A 23,966-nucleotide genomic window follows, 5' to 3' on the forward strand; every position below is an offset into this window, starting at 1 on the left:
GGTTCTCTTCGCAGGATGGACCTCACTCCAAGACACAAAGAAAAAGTATATGTATATGGGTCACGTTAACAGGTGCCTTTAAAGCTATTGTTAATAAACCATATTAAGAAAGTTTTAATACCACTTTCATGGAAGAGAACAAATTATTGAGTACACGGTAGACTTTGACCTTAATTAATCTAGCTTGGGCTGAATGCACAAGTATTGTGAACCACGTAGTCCAACTCGGCTCCCATCACTAATGGACCCAACTCCAATCAACTCTAGTGCCATTCTAGACTCAAATCCATCTGAGGCCCAATTTTCTTTTAAGGATGTAGAACTTGTGCAGGGGCTACGGAGGTTGAGACATTGTGAGGAGCATGTGCAAAATCATTGTGCATTGGAGAAAATAACACCATGGACAAATGACAGTGTTACTTCAATTCTTGTGGATTCATAAGATGCAGCAACGTTTAGAAGAATTTTCTCAAGGGCCTTGACTACAGGGATCTAAGCAAATGCACAATGTTCAAAAATATTGTGTAAGAATATAGACAATTCGTACGTAGTTCTCTTAATATTAATTAACCAAACTCTTGGGCTATAAAACCAATTGGGCACACTCATGGCAATTTCATAGTTTTTTTTTTGGAAATACCACTTTAAGGCAGCGTGGAGTTACTATTCCTGAGGATGATTTATTTAGAACTTCTTTTTGGATCAAAACTATGATTTGAATGTGAAGATTAGCTTATAAAACAAAGGAAAAATTGTATGTATATGAGCCTAGTCTTCCATTTCATTGAAACTTTATATCCCTGGAGAACATTCAAGATTGATCCATAACACATGATATGCACACCAACTTGTGAGCTTACCATCTACCCATTATGTCCACCATTTTACATATTAATTTAGGACAAAGCTTGGCTACAAACTTAATTGTTACTTAAGGCTACAACTTCATTTAATATCTTTTTATTAGATGTGAATTTTGAAAAATCTACCATTGGATTACATTTTTTTTTTCTTATATCCTCCATGTTTACAAAATTTCTAGAAATTCAAAGATTAATAGCTATATCATAAATCAATTATTTAAATTGCAAGTTTTTGTAATCTAAAATTATGTATAAAAAATAAGTTTATGAATCATATACTAAATAATATTCGAATGACACAAAATTTGACACGTGTATTAAAAGCGTAAAGAACATGTAATCCAACGGTTAAATTTTTCAAATATGTACTGTAGGCTCCAAGGACGGGCTTGTTGGGCCAAACCGCTATTTGGGCTCACAATTTATTTGTCTGGTGGATCTGGGTATCCTACCTTGGGTTGTTCTAGGCTTAGGGACCCAATGAGATCACTTTCCTCTCTTTCTCAATGTTTTCTTCTTCTCAGATCCTCTCTTTCTCTCTTTCTCTCTTTTCTCCCCCCAAAATTTCATCCACCTCCCTTTCTTCGTTTCTCCTATTTATAGCCCTTGTTAATGGGGTGATCATCATTATCTTCTCCCTTAGTGCAAAGAGAGGTCCAATGTCGATAAACTTAAATGGATTTTTAGGTACGAGTGGTTTTGGAAACGATTCCCACTGCAGCAAATGTGTTCGGCAGCGAAGTTTCCTAAGGTTCTGCTAGGAAACTTCGCTGCCGAACACTTAAATAGCGATGTGACCGGTCATGTGTATAGAGTCCGGAAATGGCTTGCCGGGCAGCATGCTAGCGGGGCGTCTACAGTCTGCTTTTCAAGTACTCGGGCAACACCCAGTTTAGACTAGTAATTATTGTGGGTTTGGGCCGGGGCTTTTGTCGGTGGGAAGTTTGGACCTCCGGCCCAAATCATTAATTCATGGCCTAAGGCCCAAATGAACTTGGACGTTAGGTGCCGTACATGTACAATGTTAATTTTTTAAATGAAGTTGTGGCATTTGACTACAACTAAGTTTGTAACTAAACTTTATCTTTTAATTTATATGTCTTAATATTAATGGTCTGTTTGGTTGAAGGGGTGAAAAAGTGGGAGAATAGAAAATGATGAGAGGATGGAAAAGTGGGAGGATAGAAAAGATTTTAATTTCTCTCCTTTTTGTTTGGTTGGGAGTGGAAAAGTAGAGAAATGGAAAAAATAAGTTTGTATAAATTTACTCATATATCCTTGTTAAAAAATGATGGCCAATTAAAACAAAAAAGTGACAAACAACCAAAAAAAAGCAATCACCCAATTTATTAAAAAGTAAAAATCATATCTAGTTGTAGGGTTAAGGGCCCAAATGGTATATTGGGCCTTGGCCGAGAGTATAGTGATCCAAGAACAAATGAATGGTGTTGGATAGATCAAGCTTGGAATCTAATGAGTAAGATACAGACGAAAGGGTGGTTCGAGGAGAAATGTCTCCTGGGATAGGTTAAGCATGGTTCAAATGTGTATCCTAAAGGTTCAAGGTAACCTTCTAGGAAGCTCCAATGATAGGTAGGTGTATCTCAAGTGTACCAGAAGGATATAAGCTCAGAAATATCTAAGAGAAAGCTACTACCACCGCATTTAATGCTCTGCAGCAAACTTTCTGGCTGCATTAATATGGAGAAGACCCCTGAATAGTGCTGCCTTGGTTATTCCAACTCACAGAGAACCTGAGGGGGTGTCCAATGGGACAAGCACTCAAGTAGTGGCTTAGATGATCAACAAGTGTAGGATCAAGATTGCTTAAAGGAGGCTATATAACATGAGAAACCCTCCATGAAGAAAGGGGGGAAAATAGAGAAAAGGGGAAAATAGAGAAAAAGCATTGTAACAATCTAAGTTGTATTTGTACTCTGTTTAATTGATTTATATGAAAACTTACCTCTACGGACAGTGAATTCATTCAACTCTATGTTCTTTGTTCTTGCTTAATCATCTTCTACATCCATACTAGTTGTTGTCAAATTCATTAGAGCCTAGTTCTTTAACCCACTCTCTACAAAATCATTGTTTTGGGCTTTTTGGACCTAAGTCCATTCATCCTGGACTGAGTCTTGAATATGGTCCTTACAATTGGCACCGTCTGTGAGGAGAACTTATGTAATAATGAGTGCAACGGTGAAGCATGGTAGGATCAGGTCCTCATCAGCCAGAGCCCGTGGGGTCTAAATGACAAGACCATTTCCTTAATCTTGAACGTGGGAGAGATCGAGAGGGCAGCGTGCATACTAAGTGCACAAGCAAAAGCCATTCTCGAATTGGAAGTCACGTCTCTCAAGAGCAACATAACAGAGTCATGCAACTGGAGATTAACCGTTTAAAGAGGAAGCTGCGCTATGCACGGCGAGAATGAACCCCCTCCAACTCTGACGTTTCTTTTGAGGGCGAAGCAGATGCAAGTTACAGGCGAAGGTCAAGAACTCCATCCAGCGAGTCTTTTTCCTACGATGAAGAACACCATCAGAGGCGTAGATACAAGAGCTCGCTGCACAGAGGTTTAGGAAATGACGTTATGAGCAAAGCGTTGAACCATATTTCCAGGTCACCCTTCACGCGCAAGATTGAAGCGGCAATATTTCCTCGGCGTTTCCATCAGCCAACGTTCACCATCTACAATGGTTGAACGGATCTCGTGGAACATGTGAGCCACTTTAATTAGAGAATGACTGTCCATTCCAATGATGAAGCCTTAATGTGTAAGGTGTTCTCATCCAGTTTGGGACCTGTGGCAATAAGGTGGTTCGACGGCCTAAGGGCAGATTTCATAGATTCCTTCAAGGGGCTCACTTGGGCGTTTGGCTCTCGTTTTATTACGTGTAGCAGGGTTCCTCGGCCCTTGAATTCCTACTGTCCTTATCCATGCGAGAAGGGGAGACCCTGAAGACATACTTGGATAGATATTGGAAGATGTTCAACGAAATAGATGGTGACTTTGACGACGTGGCCATTAGTACTTTCAAGGTCGGCCTTCTAGCCGAGCACAATTTAAGGAAATCTTTGACTGGTAAACATGTCACTAGTGTGCGCCAACTTATAAACCAAATTGATAAGTATAAGAGAGTGGAGGAAGACCAGCAACAAGGGGCTGAACTTAAGACTCGAAGACTTAACCACCTACGATTCTCCTTTAGTAAGTTTTGATGGGAAGGTCATCCTTTTAAGGGGTCAGATTAGACTACCCATGTTACGCCATGTAAACTAGTTCAGAGGTGGTGGACGCTTATTCCCCCTACACGGCTATTGTGGCCAGACCCAAGTTTCATACCCTAGGAGCCGTCTCTTCTACTCTGCACCAAAAGGTGAAATACCTGTCTGAGGGCCAAGTTAAAGAGATCCTTGGAAGTCAGTCCACGGCTAAGCAATGCATGGTGGCTACCATATTGCATCGGCTCGAGATTGAGTCGTTGACTTCTGCTGAAAGGGGCTTATAGCAAACAAAAACTCTGGTGTTGCCTATCGACGGATGAACCTAGGAGGCAAAATGAGAAGATTTAGAAAATGTATTATTATTAATGAAAGTTTCCTTTGTCAATATGTTCTTTTGTTGTATAAAGGCATTGTACTTCCCATTATTCATTCTTTGTAAGTGATTAAACAGAACATTAGTCATGCCTGGGTTCTCGAATCAGATGCTTTGAGAAAATTAATACTCTATGAGATCTTTATAAGTGATTAAACAGAACCTTGGTCATGCTTAGGTCCTCGGACCAGATGTTTTGAGGAAATTAACACTCTATGACATCTTTATAAGTGTTTAAACAGAACCTTAGTCACACTTGGGCCCTCGAACGAGATGCTTTGGAGAAATTAACACTCTATGACATCTTTATAAGTGATTAAACCGAACCTTAGTCATGCCTGGGTCCTCGGACGAGATGCTTTGGGGAAATTAACACTCTATGACATCTTTATAAGTGATTGAACAGAACCTTAGTCATGCCTGTTGAGGAAATTAACACTCTATGACATCTTTATAAGTGTTTAAACAGAACCTTAGTTATGCCTGTGTCCTCAGATCAAATACTTTGGGGAAATTAACACTTTATGACATCTTTATAAGTGTTTAAACAGAATCTTAGTCATGCCTGGGTCCTCGGACTAGATGCTTTGGGAAAGTTAACACTCTATGACATCTTTATAAGTGATTAAACAGAACCTTAGTCATGCCTGAGTCTTCGGATCAGATGCTTTGGGGAAATTAACACTCTATGACATCTTTATAAGCGATTAAATAGAACTTTAGTCATTCCTGGGTCCTCGGACCACATACTTTGGTAAAATTAACACACTATGGCATCTTTATAAGTGTTAAATAGAACCTTAGCTCTGCCTGGTCTCTCGGACCACATACTTTGGTAAAACTAACACTCAATGGCATCTATTCATTTTTTCTCAGTATTAAACAAAACTTTAGTCAGGCTTGGTTCCCTAGACTACATGCTTTGGCTAAGTTAATACTTGCTGGCATCCTTCTAAGTGTCAAGGCAGATTCAAGATTATAACCAACTCCTCAAATTGATGGCTCTGAGTAAGTTAAAGTTCTTAGTTGTTTATCTAAGCGTTGGGTAGAGTGAAGGTTATTTGCCCCTCTTATTCTTTACAAAGTATATTACTTATCTTCCTTAGATCTAGCTTTCATTGCAGAAAGGTCAATTCACAGTACATGTATGTGGTAAACTTCTCTATTGCTGGTACTTGGTTAAATTGATTAAATTGTTAGCAGTGTATTGTTATTAGTTTTTACAAAAGATGAAGCAACAACAGTTCAATGCTATTTATAATAGTAATACTCCTCAATGCACATAAAGCAAAAGTGCAAGAGATGAAGATAAAAACATTCTCATTAAATGAAAAAGGGAATACATTATATACATTGACAGAATGTCATTAAAAAAAAAAAAAAACTACTACAAAAGAAATTGCAAATTAAATCCTAAGTACTACTTGGCCTTGGAGGGATCTTCTTATTGGCTCGGCTGTAAGGCAGGAGCGTCCTTGGCTTAAGGGACAATCTTCTTGGTCTTGGCCTCTGTCTCCTTTGCATTGGCCTTAGCAGCATCCTCGGCCACTGAGGAGGACTTAGCCTCCTTGCCTTTACCCTTGTCCTTGACCCCCTCGGCCCCTTGGCCTTGATCACCAGCTTGGCTGGGTCCTTTCGAATCCTCAGGGAGGGGGAGAGCAGCCTGGGTAGCCAATGGCTGCTCTAAGGACTCAGGAGTAGTGGCAAAGGGAGGAGGGGTGGCACCTAGAACCTTGCGAATATCCGGATGGTAGTATCTGCTCCCAAGTTGCCTCCATGTTGAGTTTGTAGGGACTTCTGCAACATTTAGGGTCTCATCCCATGTTGCATCACAGTAGTCCCTGCACACCTTAGTAAGCTCCTCAGTAAGCCTGGCCAGTGTCTCTTCCACGCCGAGGGCATAAGCTACTTGCTTTTCAACCTCTGCTACCTCCTTCGCTAGTTGAACTACCTTCTTGCCCTTCTGCAGCTCAGTCTTGAGATTTATGACTAGCTGCCTTTGGGTGGCTAGATCTATCTTGGTCAGGTGCAGTTTTTGGTGCTGATCCTTGGCTTGCCTTTCCACAGTCTTTAGACCCGTCTCAGCACTCAGGCGAGCTTGGTCCTCCTTTTTCAGCTTCTCGGACAGCTCAGCCTGTTCTTGTTTGAGGGCCCCCAAGGACTTCTTAACATTAGCACGGGAGAGGGCCGCAGTGTTGGCCTCGTTACAAGCGTCGCGAACCCATTCCTCGGCCACAAAAACTTGTTGAGTAACCTGCACAAAAACAACGAAAGAATCACATGAGTAAAAAAGTAAGGAAAGAATGAAAACAACTTAGCATTTAAATTCAAGGATATCATAGATTGCTTACCATAGCGAGGTCCCTCTTCAGGGACAGGAAGAGGTCATTCTGCTTAAAGAGCCTATAAGCCTCCATGTCTCTCGGGAGGAGAAGAGGCTACTCTAGGGCTTCGGTAATGTAGCCTGCACGCCCCTTTTAGAAGTCCCTAACTGAGGCGTTCCAAGGGATGGTAGCCCTATCCACCTCTAGCCGAGGAGACCAAGTGCGTTGCGAAAGGCGCACATCAACTCTATTTTGCTCCTCCTGGCTGTCCACAGAAGTATACCTCTTTTCCCACGGGTTTTTGGACACCTTCTGCTACTTAGCCCCCTTCTGAGGGCCCACCTCCCACTCTTCAAGCTCTTAAACCGGCCTTTTCTTTTTTAGATCAGGAATAACTTTCAGTCCAAGGTCGGTGGGAGGTGGAAGAGGAAGAGGAGGAAGTGTGGGGGGGGGGGGGGACTTGGGACTTGGTGGCTTCTTTCGAAGTTGACACCTTGTTCCTGGTAGCCATGAGGTCTCTTAAGCTCTTGTTTCCTCGGTTCAATGCCATCCTGTCTTCCTCTTCTTTGGAGGTGCTGTCTAGGTGGGCAATCACCAAAGTGGGATCATGAACACTTGAATGCCTATCAGTCCTGTCTTCGGCGTTGGAGGTGTTAACCACAGGAGCCCCTTGATTTTCTTCTTCTTCGAAGTAGAATTTGTCTATCTCCTCCTTTAGTGACAGGCGTGAAGATGCAATCTCCTCCTCAGGCGTTGCTACTGCTTCAGGTTGAACTCGTTGAAGTGGCAGCGCAACTAGTGGAAGATCGTCTTGGCCTAAGAAATTTGGGCGTGACACATCAATCCGAGCTAGCCACTGGTCACTCGCTCTTATGGCGTGAGTTATTTCTTGGTATATTTCTGAGATAGGCTCGAAGTCCAAAATTAAGTGGATTGCTTTCAACTCCCTATCTTCACTTACAAACATCTCGGATCTTAGTAAGTAGTTGAGAGCTTCAACGTTAGTCAGACTGAGCCTGGGCGCTACGTGTCTCCTATCTGCAAAAGAAGCCGAGAAGCAAAACATGGTTAGAAAATTAAAATCCATCATCAAAAGAAAGCAAGATGAAAGGGAAATAATGACATGGTCAGGGTTAAAGAATCTAAATCTCTTGCAAAGGAACCTAATTCTAAGGTATCCCACCTGGCTCTCCCTCTCGAATGGGGTAGTGAATGCCATCATGCCACGCTCCCGAAACTATCAGATAGTCGTTTTTCATACCCTTGTTAGATTTAGGGAGACACAATACTAGTCTGACAATGTCAGATCGGGACTTGAGATAATATCTCGCGTTTTTAAGGGAGTGGCACTCGTACATGTGGACCACATCATGCTAGGTGAGCCCCAAGCGCAGAAGCTCGTTAAGACCATTAACACTACCTAAGACCCTAAATAGATTAGGTGCACATTGGTGGGCATATCCTATGGTTGATAAGGTAATCCCATGTTATCCTACCCATAGGGAGAGTCATTCCCCCTTCTATGAAAGCTCTCATGGAGATGATGACTTCCCCCTCTTCTCTGTGTGTCACTATTTGTTCTGGGGAATAGTACCGCAAGGCGACTCCCTATGGTATGTGGTATTTCTCCTTAAAGGCCTTTATTTTGGTAGGGGAGTCTACTAGGTGTTTAAATCTACCCATCTGGACAAGTTAAAGGGAAACAATTGAAATTGGCAAATGAAGAAATAAGAATTGGAAGGCCGAGGAGAAAAAGGAAAAGTTTAAAGAAATAGAAACTTACAAGAACTAAGATCTGTATTAGTCCCTGAAACCTTTAGAAAGATTTTCAAGGATCTCTTAAAGAAAAGGTGTGGGAAGTTTAGTAACTTAAAGAGCTTTGTGAGTTTGAGTGCTTGGGATCTCTGGAGAGCTTGAAGACTTGTGAAATGAGGGAAATGATTTCTTTGAATGCTTTATACAGGGGGCGAGATTGAGTGGGAGTTATCCCGCTCAAAACCCAAGGAGAAATACCAGCCATTGGATTAGCGTCTTACCGTTGGATCTGGGGAACATAACCCCACCTAGAGCAATTAATGATACCTCGCGGGCTCCGAAGCGTCAGTAGCAATTATGGGGTGCACAAAACGGCACTCCTACGTGTGCAAATCAAAGGGCAAAACAATATTAGCACATGAAAAATCAAAACCCCACTTTTCTCCTCGGATAAGAGAGAAAAAACCGGAGTTTTAAGGGGTTATTGTAGGGTTAAGGGCCCAAATGGTATATTGGGCCTTGGGTCTTGGCTGAGAGTATAGTGATCCGAGAACAAATGAATGGTGTTGGATGGATCAAGCTTGGAATCTAATGAGTAAGATATGAACGAAAGGGTGGTCCGAGGAGAAATGTCTCCTCGGATAGGTTAAGCATGGTTCAAATGTGTATCCTAAAGGTTCAAGGTAACCTTCCAGGAAGCTCCAATAGTAGGGACGTGTATCTCGAGTGTACCAGAAGGATATAAGCTCAGAAATATCTAAGGGGAAGCTGCTACCACCGCATTAAATGCTCTGCAGCTAACTTTCTGGCTGTATTAATGTGGAGAAGACCCCTGAACAGTGTTGCCTTGGCTATACCAATTCATAGAGAACTTGAGGGGGTGTTCGATGGGACAAGCACTCAAGTAGTGGCTTAGATGATCAACAAGTGTAGGATCAAGATCGCTCAAAAGAGACTATATAATATGAGAAACCCTCCATAAAGAAAGGGGGAAAAATAGAGAAAAGGCACTGTAACAATCTAAATTGCACTTGTACTCTGTTTAATTGATTTATATGAAAACTGACCTCCTCAGATGGTGAATTTATTCAGCTCTATGTTCTTTGTTCTTACTTAATCATCTTCTACATCCATACTAGCCGTTGTCGAATTCATTAGGACCTAGTTCTTTAACCCACTATCTACAAATTCATTATTTTGAGCTTTTTGGGCCTAAGTCCATTTATCCTGAACTGAGTCTCAAATTTGGTCCTTACACTAATTTAAAAAAAAAAAAAAAGGCAACGTTCAGGAAAGAAAAGGGAAAAAAAAAAAAAAAAGCAACGTTGAGGAAAGAAAAGAAAAAAAAAAGGAAAAAGAAAGAGGCAACGTGCCCAACACACACACACACACACACACACACACAAAAGAGGAAAAAAGAAGAAAGAAACTGGACATGGTCATTTTTGTCCATTAAGCAGCTCAATTTTCTCCCTTCAATTTTCTCTCCATTTTGGGGAGAAAACTTTTTGGTGAGCCTGGGGAGAAAACACCCGAGTCCACTATTTATTTTCCTTCCTCCCCACCCAACCAAACACACTCAAAAAAGTGTTCTTTCTCATTTTCTTTCCAAAGTTTTCTATCCACTCTATTTCATCTCCAAAAAAAACTCACCCTAACAATTTAACATTAAAAGTGTTGGGATTTCAATCAAGAGCCTTATGGCTCAATTACACTATCTAGTTCCCTTGTAAAGGAACTGAACTTCAAAATATTCTTCTCCAACTTATTTTAAGTTTAAAAAAAAAGTTTTTTGAATTTAGATTTATCAAAATTTACCAAATTGAGGCATCTCATATCCATTCTCTACAAATAACTTAATAATCAAACTAAATACAGTAGACGTTATAAATCTTCAAAGAGAGATCAAAGAAAGAGTAACATATTCACAAATGATTTTAGAATATGAAAACCAACATTGGCTTTGTTAATCCCTATGATAGAATTCTCGAAGAAGATACACGCAAAAAACATATTTGATGTCCAACTGCCTAATTTTATAAAACACCAAACTAATTAGGCAATATTTGCCAAGGAGATTAATCAATTAAAAATCACCACAACCACATAACCGAGTCAATTTGCAACTTTTCTTTGGGCACAAAGTTTCATTCTTCTAATTTTTGTTTGTACACCTACATTGGTGTCTCCCCAATTTTATGCTTCTTGAGAAAGTATGACCAATCTATTGCGCTTATCTGGCTTGCAGTGGCAAATTTCTTGGTCCAAACTCTTGCTCTTTCTTCATATTGAGTTCTTTGAGTCTTATATATGTGAGCAATCTCAAAATCAATAGGGTCATCAGGATCAGGGTCATTGAAGCGAGCATAGATTACTAGGAGAACGTGTAAAATGGTCGTTATTGGGCACCATGATGTCTCAAGACATAACCCGCCTTGCTGGTTAATGTTCGGGTGAAAAACCTACAAAGTTGCACAATGATATTATCATTAAAACAAAATCAAATCATGACCAATCAGCTTATCAATTATTATATTGAATGAAAGACTGACAAATTATATTCCTTTAGTTTGTAGTAATTTTAAATTTACACCCTAAATTTTCAAAATTTTAATTTGCTCCCCTAATGTTAGGTATCGTTTGGATTTGCTCCTTCCATTAATGCGTTGTGTCTAGCTTTCCATGAACTACCAAATAGACACCCCAATGACACCTTCTATATTTGAATTTGTTTTGATTTTACACCCTCTATGTGTGTGCTTGTTTTGATTTTGCATCCTCTATGTTTGAGATTGTTTTGATTTTGCACTCTCTATGTTTGGTTTTTTTTTTTTTAATTATTAATTTTGAACCTAATCGACTACTAGGCATGATGCACTAACAAAATGTTGTAAATCTAAACAATACCTAATGTTAGGGGATTAGATCAATTTTTTGAAATTTCAAAGGAAAAGTCAAACTTATTCCAAATTTTAGGGGTGTAATTTGTAATTTAGTCTTAATGAAATGATTGTGTGGTGGTTTTGGCTCTTAGTGCTAATGCATAAAGACCTCTTAAATTACAAGCTTAAGAATCCCATAGGAAGGTCTCAAATAAGCACTTGAGATAAATAAAACAATAGTAACCAAGTTTTAATCCCCAAAATATGGGGTTCACTAGAGATCCTCAACAAATTAATCAACATTTGTTATAAGTATTATTTTCTACCATTTTATTATATCCAAATTCTTAAGTCATACTCTCTAACTTCTTAACTAATGTCTTTTTTTTTTTTTTTTATTTTTTTTTTTTTTTTTATTTTTTTTTACTTCTGCCAATGTTAAGAAGCAAAAATTAGAAAATAAGGAAAAATATTAGTATGCCCCCATTTACTCTCCCATAGCAATTACAATTGTCAGAAGCCACGGAAGACCAAAACAGAGATTGGAATATCTTGGTATAGGCAAGACAATAAGAACATGTTCAGAGTCAGAATGATGAAATGACATATCTCAAAGCAAAAAAAAGAAGGCTTCCTATGCAAATTAAAAGGAAAGGCATGAAGAATTTTTTGCTATACCTGATACGGATCACAATTGTTATACTGTATTGAAAGATAACTGCCTGTTATGAAGGTAAGGTGATCCTCCAGAAGGCTTTACTTATTTTTTATTATTATTTTTAGCCTAATTTCTTTTGAACTTACTTCATGTTAATTATTGCTCCAATTGTTTGTGAGTGGTGTTTATTACATGCACAAAAGCAACTGTGTAAAACAGTTTGTGTGCAACAAGTTAAAACCACATTTGATCTCAATATTAACAATAAAATTTTAGATGACAAGGTTCATTGCTAGTTATGAAGACAATTGAAGCAAAAAATCAAATTTTAACAAAGGGAAGGCTGTCGAATGTCAATATACCTTGGTTTGGAACGTGACTTTGGGAGCTTTGAATGGGTGTTCATCAGAGAAATGGATGTCTAAGAGAAAGACTCCACCAGCATAAGGGCTACTTTGGGGACCAATCATGATTGCTTCCCAATGGAAGAGACTATCAACAAACATAACTTTGCAACCTTCTGGAGGATCTCTCTGGAAATTCTGGTACTCAGCTAGAATTCTCATATGAATCGGCCTATGTGGTGAACTCAACAAAGATAAATTCTTGCCCCAAATATCAGCTGTTAGACCACCAAATTGGCAGTTGATTTAATAATGAAAAGAAGAAAAGGAAATAAAAACTAGTGAGTCTACACAAGGATGATGAATTAGACTACTTTTATTTTTACAATTATTTTTGCTAGAAGATTGCATCTCATTTAGAGGTAAGATCTGAGCTCTTATAAAAACATCATAATGAAAATGGATAACATGGTCATTTTTCTCTGTGGTCTGTTCAAGTTCAACCCAACCTCCAAACCCATATATAGGAAAAACTCTTTGAAAAGTGTAATGAATTTGATCAGTATGAAAATATTAATCGATTAAAGAGTTGAACTACACACTTGTTTTCTGGGTTTAAAAGTCTCACCTTAAACATGACTCCAATTAAAAGCCAGTAAATATAATCATCTTATAATTCAAGAAAACCTTAATAATAGAGAGAACTCTAAGATGGAATTACCAATAACGCTTCTCCAAGTAGTACAGACACGGCTACATCTTGCAAGATCCTTTGGCTCTATCCCCTTCCCCCCTATTTTCATGTGGCGTCTAAATATACGATCGATGAGAACTCGGGGCAGGTCAGACCATGAACGTTGAGCCATTGAAATTTGAAATATAAAAGAAACTGATCTAGCTTAAAATTTGCGGGACAGCTTTGGTTATCAATATGATTTGTTGGTTTTTATGGAATGGGAATTTATGAACTAAGACAAAGCTTTGTTGGATAAGTTCCCTATGAAGGAAAATGCAAAGCTTTAATCTATTCATTGAGTCAAGTCGTGAACAAAGTCAAGGCATATTTTATATTCCCACGAGTCCATGACAATACCGAGGATGATTGGATTGGATCAGATATAGATAATTATATTGGTGGAGGTGGGTTGTACCGGTTAATGAAAGTTACACCAAGTTTTAGAAACCGTGATAGTACCAAATGGCTTCATCAAATTGGAGAATTTTTTTTTTTAGATTTTTCAATAAATTCATTCACTTAAGTTTTTAGATAAAAACAAAAAGCTTTTGATCTTTATCAACGTTTTTGAATAAAGTAACAAGAAGTATTCTAATAAATTTCTTCTTTTTATTTTATTTTATTTTTTTTATAAAGTAACAATTTTACTAGCTTACATTAGTTTTTTTTTTTTGGGATAAACATTTATCCTACATTATCTATTTCCTAATAATAAATTAACAAATTTAAAAGTATTATTTTTTTCTTCTTAATTATTTTTTTCTTTTGGAATAAATAACAAAAAAATAGCTAATATTTATTAACTTTAATGTAAACAAAAAAAAAAAAAAAATCTAATAACAATCTAATAACATTAACTATTTTTTTGGGATAAAGTAAAAAAAAAAAAAACTAATATGTAATTAACATAAACTTCTTAATTACGTAAACTATTTTTTTCTTTTTGTTCATATCAAGTTATCAACTTCTTCTTAGATTTTTTTTTTTAAATTTTTTTTTATATTTATCAACTATTTTTTAGATTTTTCAATAAATTCATTCACTTAAGTTTTTAGATAAAAACAAAAAGTTTTTTAAAAAAAAAAAAAAAATCTTTATCAACGTTTTTGAATAAAGTAACAATAAGTGTTCTAATAAATTTCTTCTTTTTAAATTTTTTTTTTTTATAAATTAACAATTTTACTAGCTTACGTTAGTTTTTTTTATTTGGACAAACATTTATCCTACATTATCTATTTCCTAATAATAAAGTAACAAATTTAAAAGTATTATTTTTTTCTTCTTTATTTTTTTTTCTTTTGGAATAAATAACAAAAAAATAGCTAATATTTATTAACTTTAACGTAAACTAAAAAAAAAAAAAAAATCTAATAACAATCGAATAACATTAACTATTTTTTTGGGATAAAGTTAAAAAAAAAAAAAAAACTAATATGTAATTAACATAAACTTCTTAATTACGTAAACTATTTTTTCTTTCTGTTCATATCAAGTTATCAACTTCTTCACAACTTAAAATTATATAATATAAAGTGGGGGTATATATACAGTTTGCTATATTTTTCCCTTTTCCTACTGTACGATTTTTTGATGTATTCTTTCCTTCTCATACTTACCTTACCCATGAAACTTACATGTATGTATTTGCCTATTTCCTACATCATCTATTTCCTAATAATAAAGTAACAAATTTAAAAGTATTATTTTTTCTTCTTAATTTTTTTTTTCCTTTTGGAATAAATAACAAAAAAATAGCTAATATTTATTAACTTTAACGTAAACTAAAAAAAAAAAAAAAAATCTAATAACAATCTAATAACAGTAACTATTTTTTTGGGAGAAAGTAAAAAAAAAAAAAAAAAAAAAAAAAAAAAAGAAGGTAATTAACATAAACTTCTTAATTACGTAAACTTCTTTTTCTTTCTGTTCATATTAAGTTATCAACTTCTTCACCACTTAAAATTATCTAATATAAAAGTGGGAGTATATATACAGTTTGGTATATCTTTCCTTTTTTCTATTGTACAATTTCTTAATGTATTCTTTCCTTCTCATACTTACCTTACCCATGAAACTTGCATGTATGTATTTGCCTTCTTCTTTTTGTTTTTTCATAAAATTCCCTTCTTTATTTTTTTTTCATCAAATTGAATATGTTTTGTGTGCATGTTGCCTTTTTTTAAAGTTATTTTTGTTAACTTTGATCTAATTTATATGCTTATCATGGTCTTTAGAATCAATTGTCTATCTTCCATGAAAACTAACTGATTAATTTTAACAAAAATCTTAGTCACTTTTTGAAAGATCTGTTTTTCAATGTGTAGATCCCACAGGTAGCCATGAGACCAAGATTTGAGCATCCAAAATCATGATAATGAGCATCACTCTACAAAGAATGGATACAGAAAATTGATTAAATATAAAAAGGGAGATGTAAAAACAATGGATATTTAAGGTGATGTGAAATCTCCATGATTTCGCGGCCTTCCCCCTGGCTATCAAATTTAATTCAATTTTCATGTGAGTATCTTTACTCTAACTCTAATTCTAGAATTTTTTAATGTTTAGAAATTAATATTATTTTTAATTATTGAATTCAGAGTTTCTTTGTGTCTATATATTTATGTGTGTGTTATTGTGAATTTTGCTTTCAAATTTTTTTTTTTAATTTTATAAATTTGGGTAGTTTTAATTTGTAAATTCAGGATGATTTCTTGAGGTTAAAGTAAAAATATTAGGTCAATTTTAATCATAATTCATGTAATTGTAGGGTGTTAGATGTTGATATTAATTTTATGCTTATTTACATTAATTAACATAAACATTTTTTTTAATACAAGATAGAAATTCTACTCTAGCATAATCTAAGTGTATATGTGTGTGAAGCTCTCTCCTAGAGACTTGAACCTCGGCCCTTACCCCTACACCTCATACTCCACAAGCACTTATACTTGTGGATTGACCATCGCACCAAAGGTGTGCAGTGGTAATTAACATAAACATCTTAGCATGTTTAGTGTTGATATTAATTTGACACTTTGAGATGCAAGTGCTTCATTATAATTAAATATATATGTTATTATGCTGGTATGTTATTATTATTTGTTATTCCTCACCCTACTGTGAGAGACCGTACTCCCGGCCCGTTTTATAAGATGTGAGGCCAAACACACGTGAATGGGTGGAGTCGTGTTATTGCCTTTCAAAATGGAGGTTCGACTAGTTATATTTCCCCCTTTAGATTAAGGGTTTTACAATGGAGTTGTCACTTATTTAATTATTGGGATAAATAAGAAAACCAAAATTGAAAAATTCCTCATTTTATTAAATTTTAATTGAATTTACATTGATCATAGGAAAATTACATGGCTTTGGTCCTAGATGCAATCTAAGATAAAGTATATAGTTTTGTTTCCTAGTTACAATCTAAAAATTGAAAATTGCAAGGATAAACATTGGTCTATCAACCCTTGATCTAAGTTCGGAGGTTATGTTACAAGGTGGGAAGGTGTTAGGCACCCACCTTACCTTGTGAAACCAGTCTTCTAGACTATGGTGGCCAACATTCATATCATCATCCAATATATTATCAATCAATTCGCATGTTGAATTTAAAGTGCGTGCATGTGATAAATCCTAATTCAATTTATTAAGCATTTCATTTAGATTGAAAAATAAATTATATTGAATGTGTGTGGATGGTGATATCCTAAATTCAATAATTTAAAAGAATTATTAAACAAACATATTTTTCATATTTTTTATGTGGATTTAAGATCGAAACTAGTGTTATGCATGAACATGTGATGAACAACCAAGAATATGTGAAGAACATATAAGAACAATTAAGAGCATTCAAACATATTTAAGGGAATTTAAATGATTACTATCATGCTTTAATCTTAAATTCTCATCATGGTAACATAAAAAACCAGTTAGAGAAATTATACCTTCATGTAAGATCCATATGGTGGAGGAGGAGTCTCTTGATGGAGGTCCTAAGGGTAGAGGAAAAAAAGAGTTAGGAGAGGGAAAGTGAGTCTCACTCGATATCTTGAGTCTCAGGAAGACCAAGATATGACAAGACTACTCAACTTCACTATACCTTCATGCAAGATCTATATGGTAGAGGAGGAGACTCTTGATGGAGGTCCTAAGGGTGGAGGAAAAAAAGAGCTAGGAGAGGGAGAGTGAGTCTCACTCGATACTTTGAGTCTCAGGAAGACCAAGATATGACAAAACTATTCAACTTCACTAGAACTCAAGAGAGGAGAAGAGAGGGGGGGTTTTTTTTGTATCCTTTGAAATGGAGGAGAGGAGGGTTTATATAGTAGTAGTTGAGGAAAAATGAATGGAATGTCATTTAATAAGGGTTGACAAAGAATCATGAACCTAGATCTCATTTTAGTCTTTGGGGAAATCTAGTGCGTTAAATGTAAAGATTGGTGGGAGTGAAAGGCAAGCAAAATTCGGTTTTTTCGTAGGTACTGTAACAACCTGTAGTGTCAACTTCAAAAACTCGTATCTTACTCAATTCTGATCGAAATTGTCTTATTTTTGTGCTCAAATTGAAGCCCTGGATATCTAGTTTTTGGGAAAATTAACCTCATTCACATATTCAAAATATTCTGAGAGATATCAACGAAGTGGTGAGCAGAGGTCATTTGTTAGAAAACAATTTCAGCACAATTAGCATTAATAGGTCCCAAATTAGTTTCCAATTAACATTAATAGGCTCTAATCACTCTCATTTCAGACCTAATTAGTTCCAGATTTATCCTAATTAAAAGATAATTGCACAAATTACTTATTGAATGATTAATGTTTAACTATCTAGTTAATTATGTGTGTGCAACCTTACCATAAAATGTAATCCTAACCAATCAAATTATAACATATCATTGATCTCAAATTGATTATATTTATAACCAATTGAAATCAATTGTTCATAATCACATATAGTCGAACTCAATTAGTGATAGTGCATCTCAGCCATTAAAACTTGATTTGATAATAACTTTTAATTTGGTGGTCTGATTAGGGCTTATGACCAGTCAATTTGATCGTTACAACATCAAGATCATTTTGGTGAAATGAAATTAAGGATTTAATGACCAGAACTAAGATGCACATTTTCAAGGCAAAATTACCCTTTTACCCTCCAGGTGATGTTAAATTGCGAAATGAGGTATCAACACCTACTTTACCTTAATTATTATTTGAATAAGTAAAAGTTATGCCTTAGTCCAACCGGGTATAGCATTTCTCTTCAATCATTAATTAGTGTTTCTCAATAAAATTATTCATGTTATAAGTTTATGACCAAAACCGTGCAAAGCCTAGTCCATTTACTACTAAAAGCTTTTAAAAATTTAAAACTTGCAATAATCTTTAAAATATTTTTACTATTTTAATTGTTAAATTTAATTATATTATGAATATATATATATATATATATATTAAAATTTATATATAATTCTTTTATTAAGCTGTGCATTGCACGAGCATAATATTATTATATATAAATGCAGAGACCTCATGCGAGAGTGCATGAGGTTCTGCTAAGTGACATTCTAATTTTGCATTTAGCTTTTTTTTACCTCTTGCATTTATATATAATTCTTTTATTAAGCTGTGCATTGCACGAGCATAATATTATTATATATAAAAGCGGAGACCTCATGCGAGAGTGCATGAGGTTCTGCTAAGTGGCATTCTAATTTTGCATTTAGCCTTTTTTTACCTCTTTCATTAAGTTTTTTTTACTGTTGCCAAAAAGTTCACATTAACTTATTTTACTGTTATCTCATTAATATCTCATTAATTTCCTAAACTTACACCACACCTTTCATTATCCTTCATGTCTTTTAGCATACCCACTGTTTTAGTACATAGAAAAGAAAAGAAAAAGTAAGGACTAATAGTAATAACTAACAAGATAAGACTCTAGGGAGAAATAGAGAGGCACAAAAATATTGTGAATTGTTAAATAAAACGTACTATTTTACTATATATTACAAAAATAAAAGACTTAAGACTAACAAAATATTTGAAAGAGAGAGAAAAAGGAATTTGAGGGGTCCCCACCTCTGTTATATTAGCCTCCCATCACCATCAAGACACTGAAACCCCTACGGGTAATTTGTTTCTTTTTAAATTAGGGGCTTAAATATGATTTAGGTTTAAGTAATTTGGTTAGTTTTTGTTTTGGGTATATAAGTAGAGAGAATTTTTTGTGCGCAATGTAAAGTCATATTCTACAATGGTTTAATTTTAAATTATCTATAAGACACATGCATACACACTTGTCTACGTTATATCTTAATGTCGCACTATCGATAAGTGGAAGACACTCAGAGAGTTGGGCATACTTTTATTTTATAGTATGAAATATGTGAACACAACACAAATTAGTTGATTTTCATGGTCCCGTTACTCTTTTGCATTTATTTTTGATTTCATGATTTAAAAAAAATAATAATCTTTCCTTAAGAATGCTACAAATATGCAATGAAGCTACTAAACCAATTTTTAATATCTCAAAATGTATATGTTTCTTTACTCTAATTTAGTTTACTTTTTCTTTATAATATATGTACAACATTATCTAAAACCATTTTATATAAAATATCACAAAATTATCCGTACATCGCATAGGCAACTTACTAGTTGCTACCAACTTACTAGTTGCCACCAATGTCAAAAACCAAGAGATAGACAACGAGTTACAAAACAAAGTGATGTACGTATAGGGTCCCCTTGGTATTTTCTTAGGATGTAGAACTTTAATTGCAGAGTTTTTAGTGGTAGAATTATTATGATAAAAGAGATTTAACTGAAAAGAGTTTTAAGGTTTTTAGAGAGTTTGGCTAGCGGATTAACTAATTAAAAAGCACCACAAACATGTAACAGAGTTAGTTTGCAACTTCTTTTTGGGCACACTCGAATTTTTTTTTTTTTTTGTACACATACATCAGTGGCTCCCCAATTTTATGGTCCTTGAGAAACTGTGACCAATCTGTTGCGCTTTTCTGGTTTGCAGTCGCAAATTTCTTGGTTCAAGCTCTTGCTTTTTCTTCATATTCAATCCTCTTTGTCTTATAGACGCGAGCAATCTCAAGATCAATAGGGTATCGGCATCAGGGTCAAAGAAGCGTGCATAGAGTACTATGAGAATGTGTAAGATGGTCGTTGCTGGATACCATGGTGTATCAAGATATAACCTGCCATGTTCATCAATGTTGGGGTGATAAACCTACGAAGGTAAACAATTATATCATCAGAACAATATCAAATCATGATCATCATCTTATCAATTACTATATACAAGGACGCAAAAAATTGCCAAGAACTGGAATGACTCAATATTAATGAAATGATTGCTTAATGGTTTTGGCTCTATGTGCTAATACATAAACACCTTTACAAGCTTAAGAATTCCATTGGTAGGTCTCAAATAAGCACACAAGGTAAAACAACAGCTACTGCAACCAGACTGGTATTCTTTTTAAATATTTTGTTCTATTCAAAGTCATACTCTTTACTTTTTAATGAACATGTCTTTTTTATTACTTCTAATAAACAATATCTGTTTTTTAAGTATGCCCATTTACTCTTCCAATAGCAATCACAACTCTTAGAAGCCATGGAAGACGAAAACAGACATTGGGATATCCAAGTATAGGCAAGACAATAAGAACATGTTCAGTGTCAGAAAGATAAGATGACATATCTCAAAGCAAAATCAAGAAGAAAAAAGGATACTCTATCAGTAAGCCATGCTTCTCATCAGCCCAGAAAGAAAAGGTGTACTTTTTTTTTTTGGGGGGGGGGGGGGGGGTGTAGAAAAAGACAACTAATTGGTAGCAAGGAAATGGACTAGCAAACCTAGAGACGACTACCTTTGAAAATTAACAGGAATTGAAGTTTATGGTGTAGGAATTGAAGGTTAGGTGATCCTTCCTCCAGAAGGGATTTTTATTTTATTTGTTTTAATTTATAAGCCTAATTTCTTTTAAACTTAATTTATGTTTGTTATTACTACAATATGAGAGAGAATTGAGCAATTGTACCAGTTGCAATATCTAGCAATTGCATATCTCAATGCTATAGTGAGCTACAAAACCAAGTGATGTACATAGAATTGTTCAGTATTATTGTAGGAAGGACAACTTTAACAGCAGAGTTTTTGACATGAGAAATAACAAAAGCAACATAACAAATTTTTTTTTTTTTTTTTTTTTTTAAAATTGTTTTTTTGTTTTTGTTTTTGGCATTTTCATATTCAAACCAAAATTGATATCGTAATAATATGGTGAAATCATATTTGGGGTGCTTCATCCCTATCCTGTCCCTTCCTCGGGATAGGGAAAATCTATGTAGGATAGGAGTGGGGTGGGAATGGGATGGAAGTATATTGTCATCCTTAATGATGTCACATTAAGGTTAGTGAGGTTGAAATTAAAGAGAAATGGGAGAATTAATCAAATTGTGTTAAAGAGAAATAATTATAAAAAAAAAAAAAAAAAATTACGAGTTTGTAATAGAATATCTACACACACACACAAAATTATAAATAGAATATGCATAAATTATAGACATTTGGGGTAGGACATGGTGAGGCAAGCAAAACCCATCTCTACCCCCATCACCTTTTCAAGACAGAAAAAACTTGCATGGGTAGAGTTGCAGTACAGTTTTGATTCCCCCCCCCCCCCCCCCCCCCCCCCCTTTGGATTCTCCATCCTACTAAACTTGTCAAAAAATGTGAATTTTTTCCCCCCCAAAACTACGGCTAACATGAGAGTATCTATTCCTTTTTGATAGAGTGTTGTAATTTATAATATGAATTAGGAGTGGCAAAATCTAACATGACTTGCGAACCCGATACTATTAACCCGTTTAAAAATAAGTCATGGGTTGAGGTTAAATGGGTTCAGGTCATATTTGTATTGACACAGCTAACTTGTTTAATAAACAGGTCGTATCCATGTTTAATATGCGAACCTATTTAACCCGTTTAGCTTATTAAGTTATTAGTTATTTTGATATTATTGCTTAATTTATGGTTGTTTTTATATGTTTATTACTATATTTATGGTTGTAATTGTATTTTAATTTTAGATATATGAGAATAAAAATTATATAGGTTAGATATGACTTATTAATCAAATAGATTATTAAACGGGTAATTTGTATTAACCTTTATATGACTTGTTAATTGAATGAGTTAAATGTGTTGAGTTGGGTCAACCTGTTTAATAAAAAGTTTGTATTTGGGTTGAGGATTCCTGACACATTTACTAAATAGTGCAGGTTTGGGTCAACCCATATAATCGAATACTCATGGCTCGATATGACACGAACTCGACTTGCAAACACGAATTTACACCCCTAATATGAATAGCTCCAGGAACTTCACTCACTATCCATCATCTTTAGTAGGGATTGGGCAAAGGCTATCACTTTTCTAGTCTTGAGTTGACCTCCTTGTGCGGGAAATAACACCCACTCTTTGAATTATTGAAGAAAAATTAAGACAAATTATTTTAAAACAAAAGATTAAGAGAAATATCATTAAGAGGTCTTGAAGGGACACAAAGTCAGAAACACTAACTCTCTAAATTATTGAAAATAAGACATAAAAGTATAAAACCATTGTAGGACAAAAATTTGATAAGGGGAATGTCAGTAAGAAACCTTGAAGGGAGACATACCTGTGGGAGCTGCCGTCTTTGATTTTTTTTTTTTTTTCCTCTTAACATAATAATTTTTAAAACTATCTTGGGCCGACCTACTTAAGCCCTCTATTCTACTACATAATATGCTATTTATTCTTTTTTTGAGAGAGATTCAATTTATGGTATCCGCTTCTAATGATAGCTCTTTATCATCAAACCAAAATACCAATCAATTTTTTGGTGTTGGCGGGGATTGAACCTCAAATTTCTTATTCAGCCATTAGAGACTTTACTAGTTGAGCTAACTGGAACCCACAATATGCTATTTATTCTAACTCTACCTTAAACGACACTATTATCCCAAATCCTAAATTGTCATTCCATCATTTTTGTCGCACTCCATCTTATGAGTTTTAGGCTAGGTTCGGGTCTCATCTTAGGCCAGCTCGATTGTCAAACACTCAAATTGAAAAACTCGTTGTATTATATTAAGTTGGATAAGGTTCTAAAGGATTCATAATTCATATGACAGGTTTCATAATCTGATAGGATTGTCTAGCCAAGCCGTTTGGTAAAAATTAAAAAGCCAACTTATTTTACTATTTAGATTAATTTTGCTACAATTTATGGGTCTCACTGCACTTTTTGGTACTATTCATGGGCTTTACCGTACTATTTCAATTAACTTTTTTTTTTTTTTTTTTTGAGAAACAACCCCCTCGGGGTAATGATTTTATTAATGCATCCTTAAAAGATCAAGTTGATAAACATCAAGAATATCTAGAGGAACAGACTCCATCCAGACAAGAAAAGGATTTCTGATAGCCCGTCTAGCAAGTTTGTGGGCAACACAGTTCCCTTCCCTATGAATATGCTTAACTGAAATAAAGGAAAAACTAGAAAACAAAAGCTTAATATCTTGCAATACATGACCCATATAAGAACAATCCATATAGTCACCAAGAATAGCCTTAATAACCGTTTCAGAGTCACCCTCCATAGCCATCCTGTCAAACCCAAGTTCCTTCGCAAGCACCAAAGCCTAACGAGCCGCTAACACTTCCACCATCTCCACCGAAGCAGGTGATGGAATTTGTTGTGAAAGAGCAGCCATAACTAA

The 23,966-nt window shown here is 35.3% G+C and overlaps 1 protein-coding gene across 1 annotated transcript; it reads right to left on the reverse strand.

The window, feature by feature from the left end:
• Window positions 1-10,481: 10,481 nt before the first annotated feature.
• LOC126694512 (ubiquitin-conjugating enzyme E2 11-like) lies at window positions 10,482-13,693 on the reverse strand. Its single transcript, XM_050390835.1, has 3 exons — window positions 13,152-13,693; window positions 12,449-12,708; window positions 10,482-11,008 (listed from the first exon to the last, which is right to left on the reverse strand). The coding sequence occupies exons 1-3, from the start codon at window positions 13,294-13,296 to the stop codon at window positions 10,721-10,723; spliced, it is 693 nt and encodes a 230-aa protein (XP_050246792.1). The 5' UTR covers window positions 13,297-13,693; the 3' UTR covers window positions 10,482-10,720.
• Between the last annotated feature and the right edge of the window lie 10,273 nt (window positions 13,694-23,966).

The sequence above is a fragment of the Quercus robur genome, chromosome 8 (assembly GCF_932294415.1).
Source record: "Quercus robur chromosome 8, dhQueRobu3.1, whole genome shotgun sequence".
Taxonomy (NCBI): domain Eukaryota; kingdom Viridiplantae; phylum Streptophyta; class Magnoliopsida; order Fagales; family Fagaceae; genus Quercus; species Quercus robur.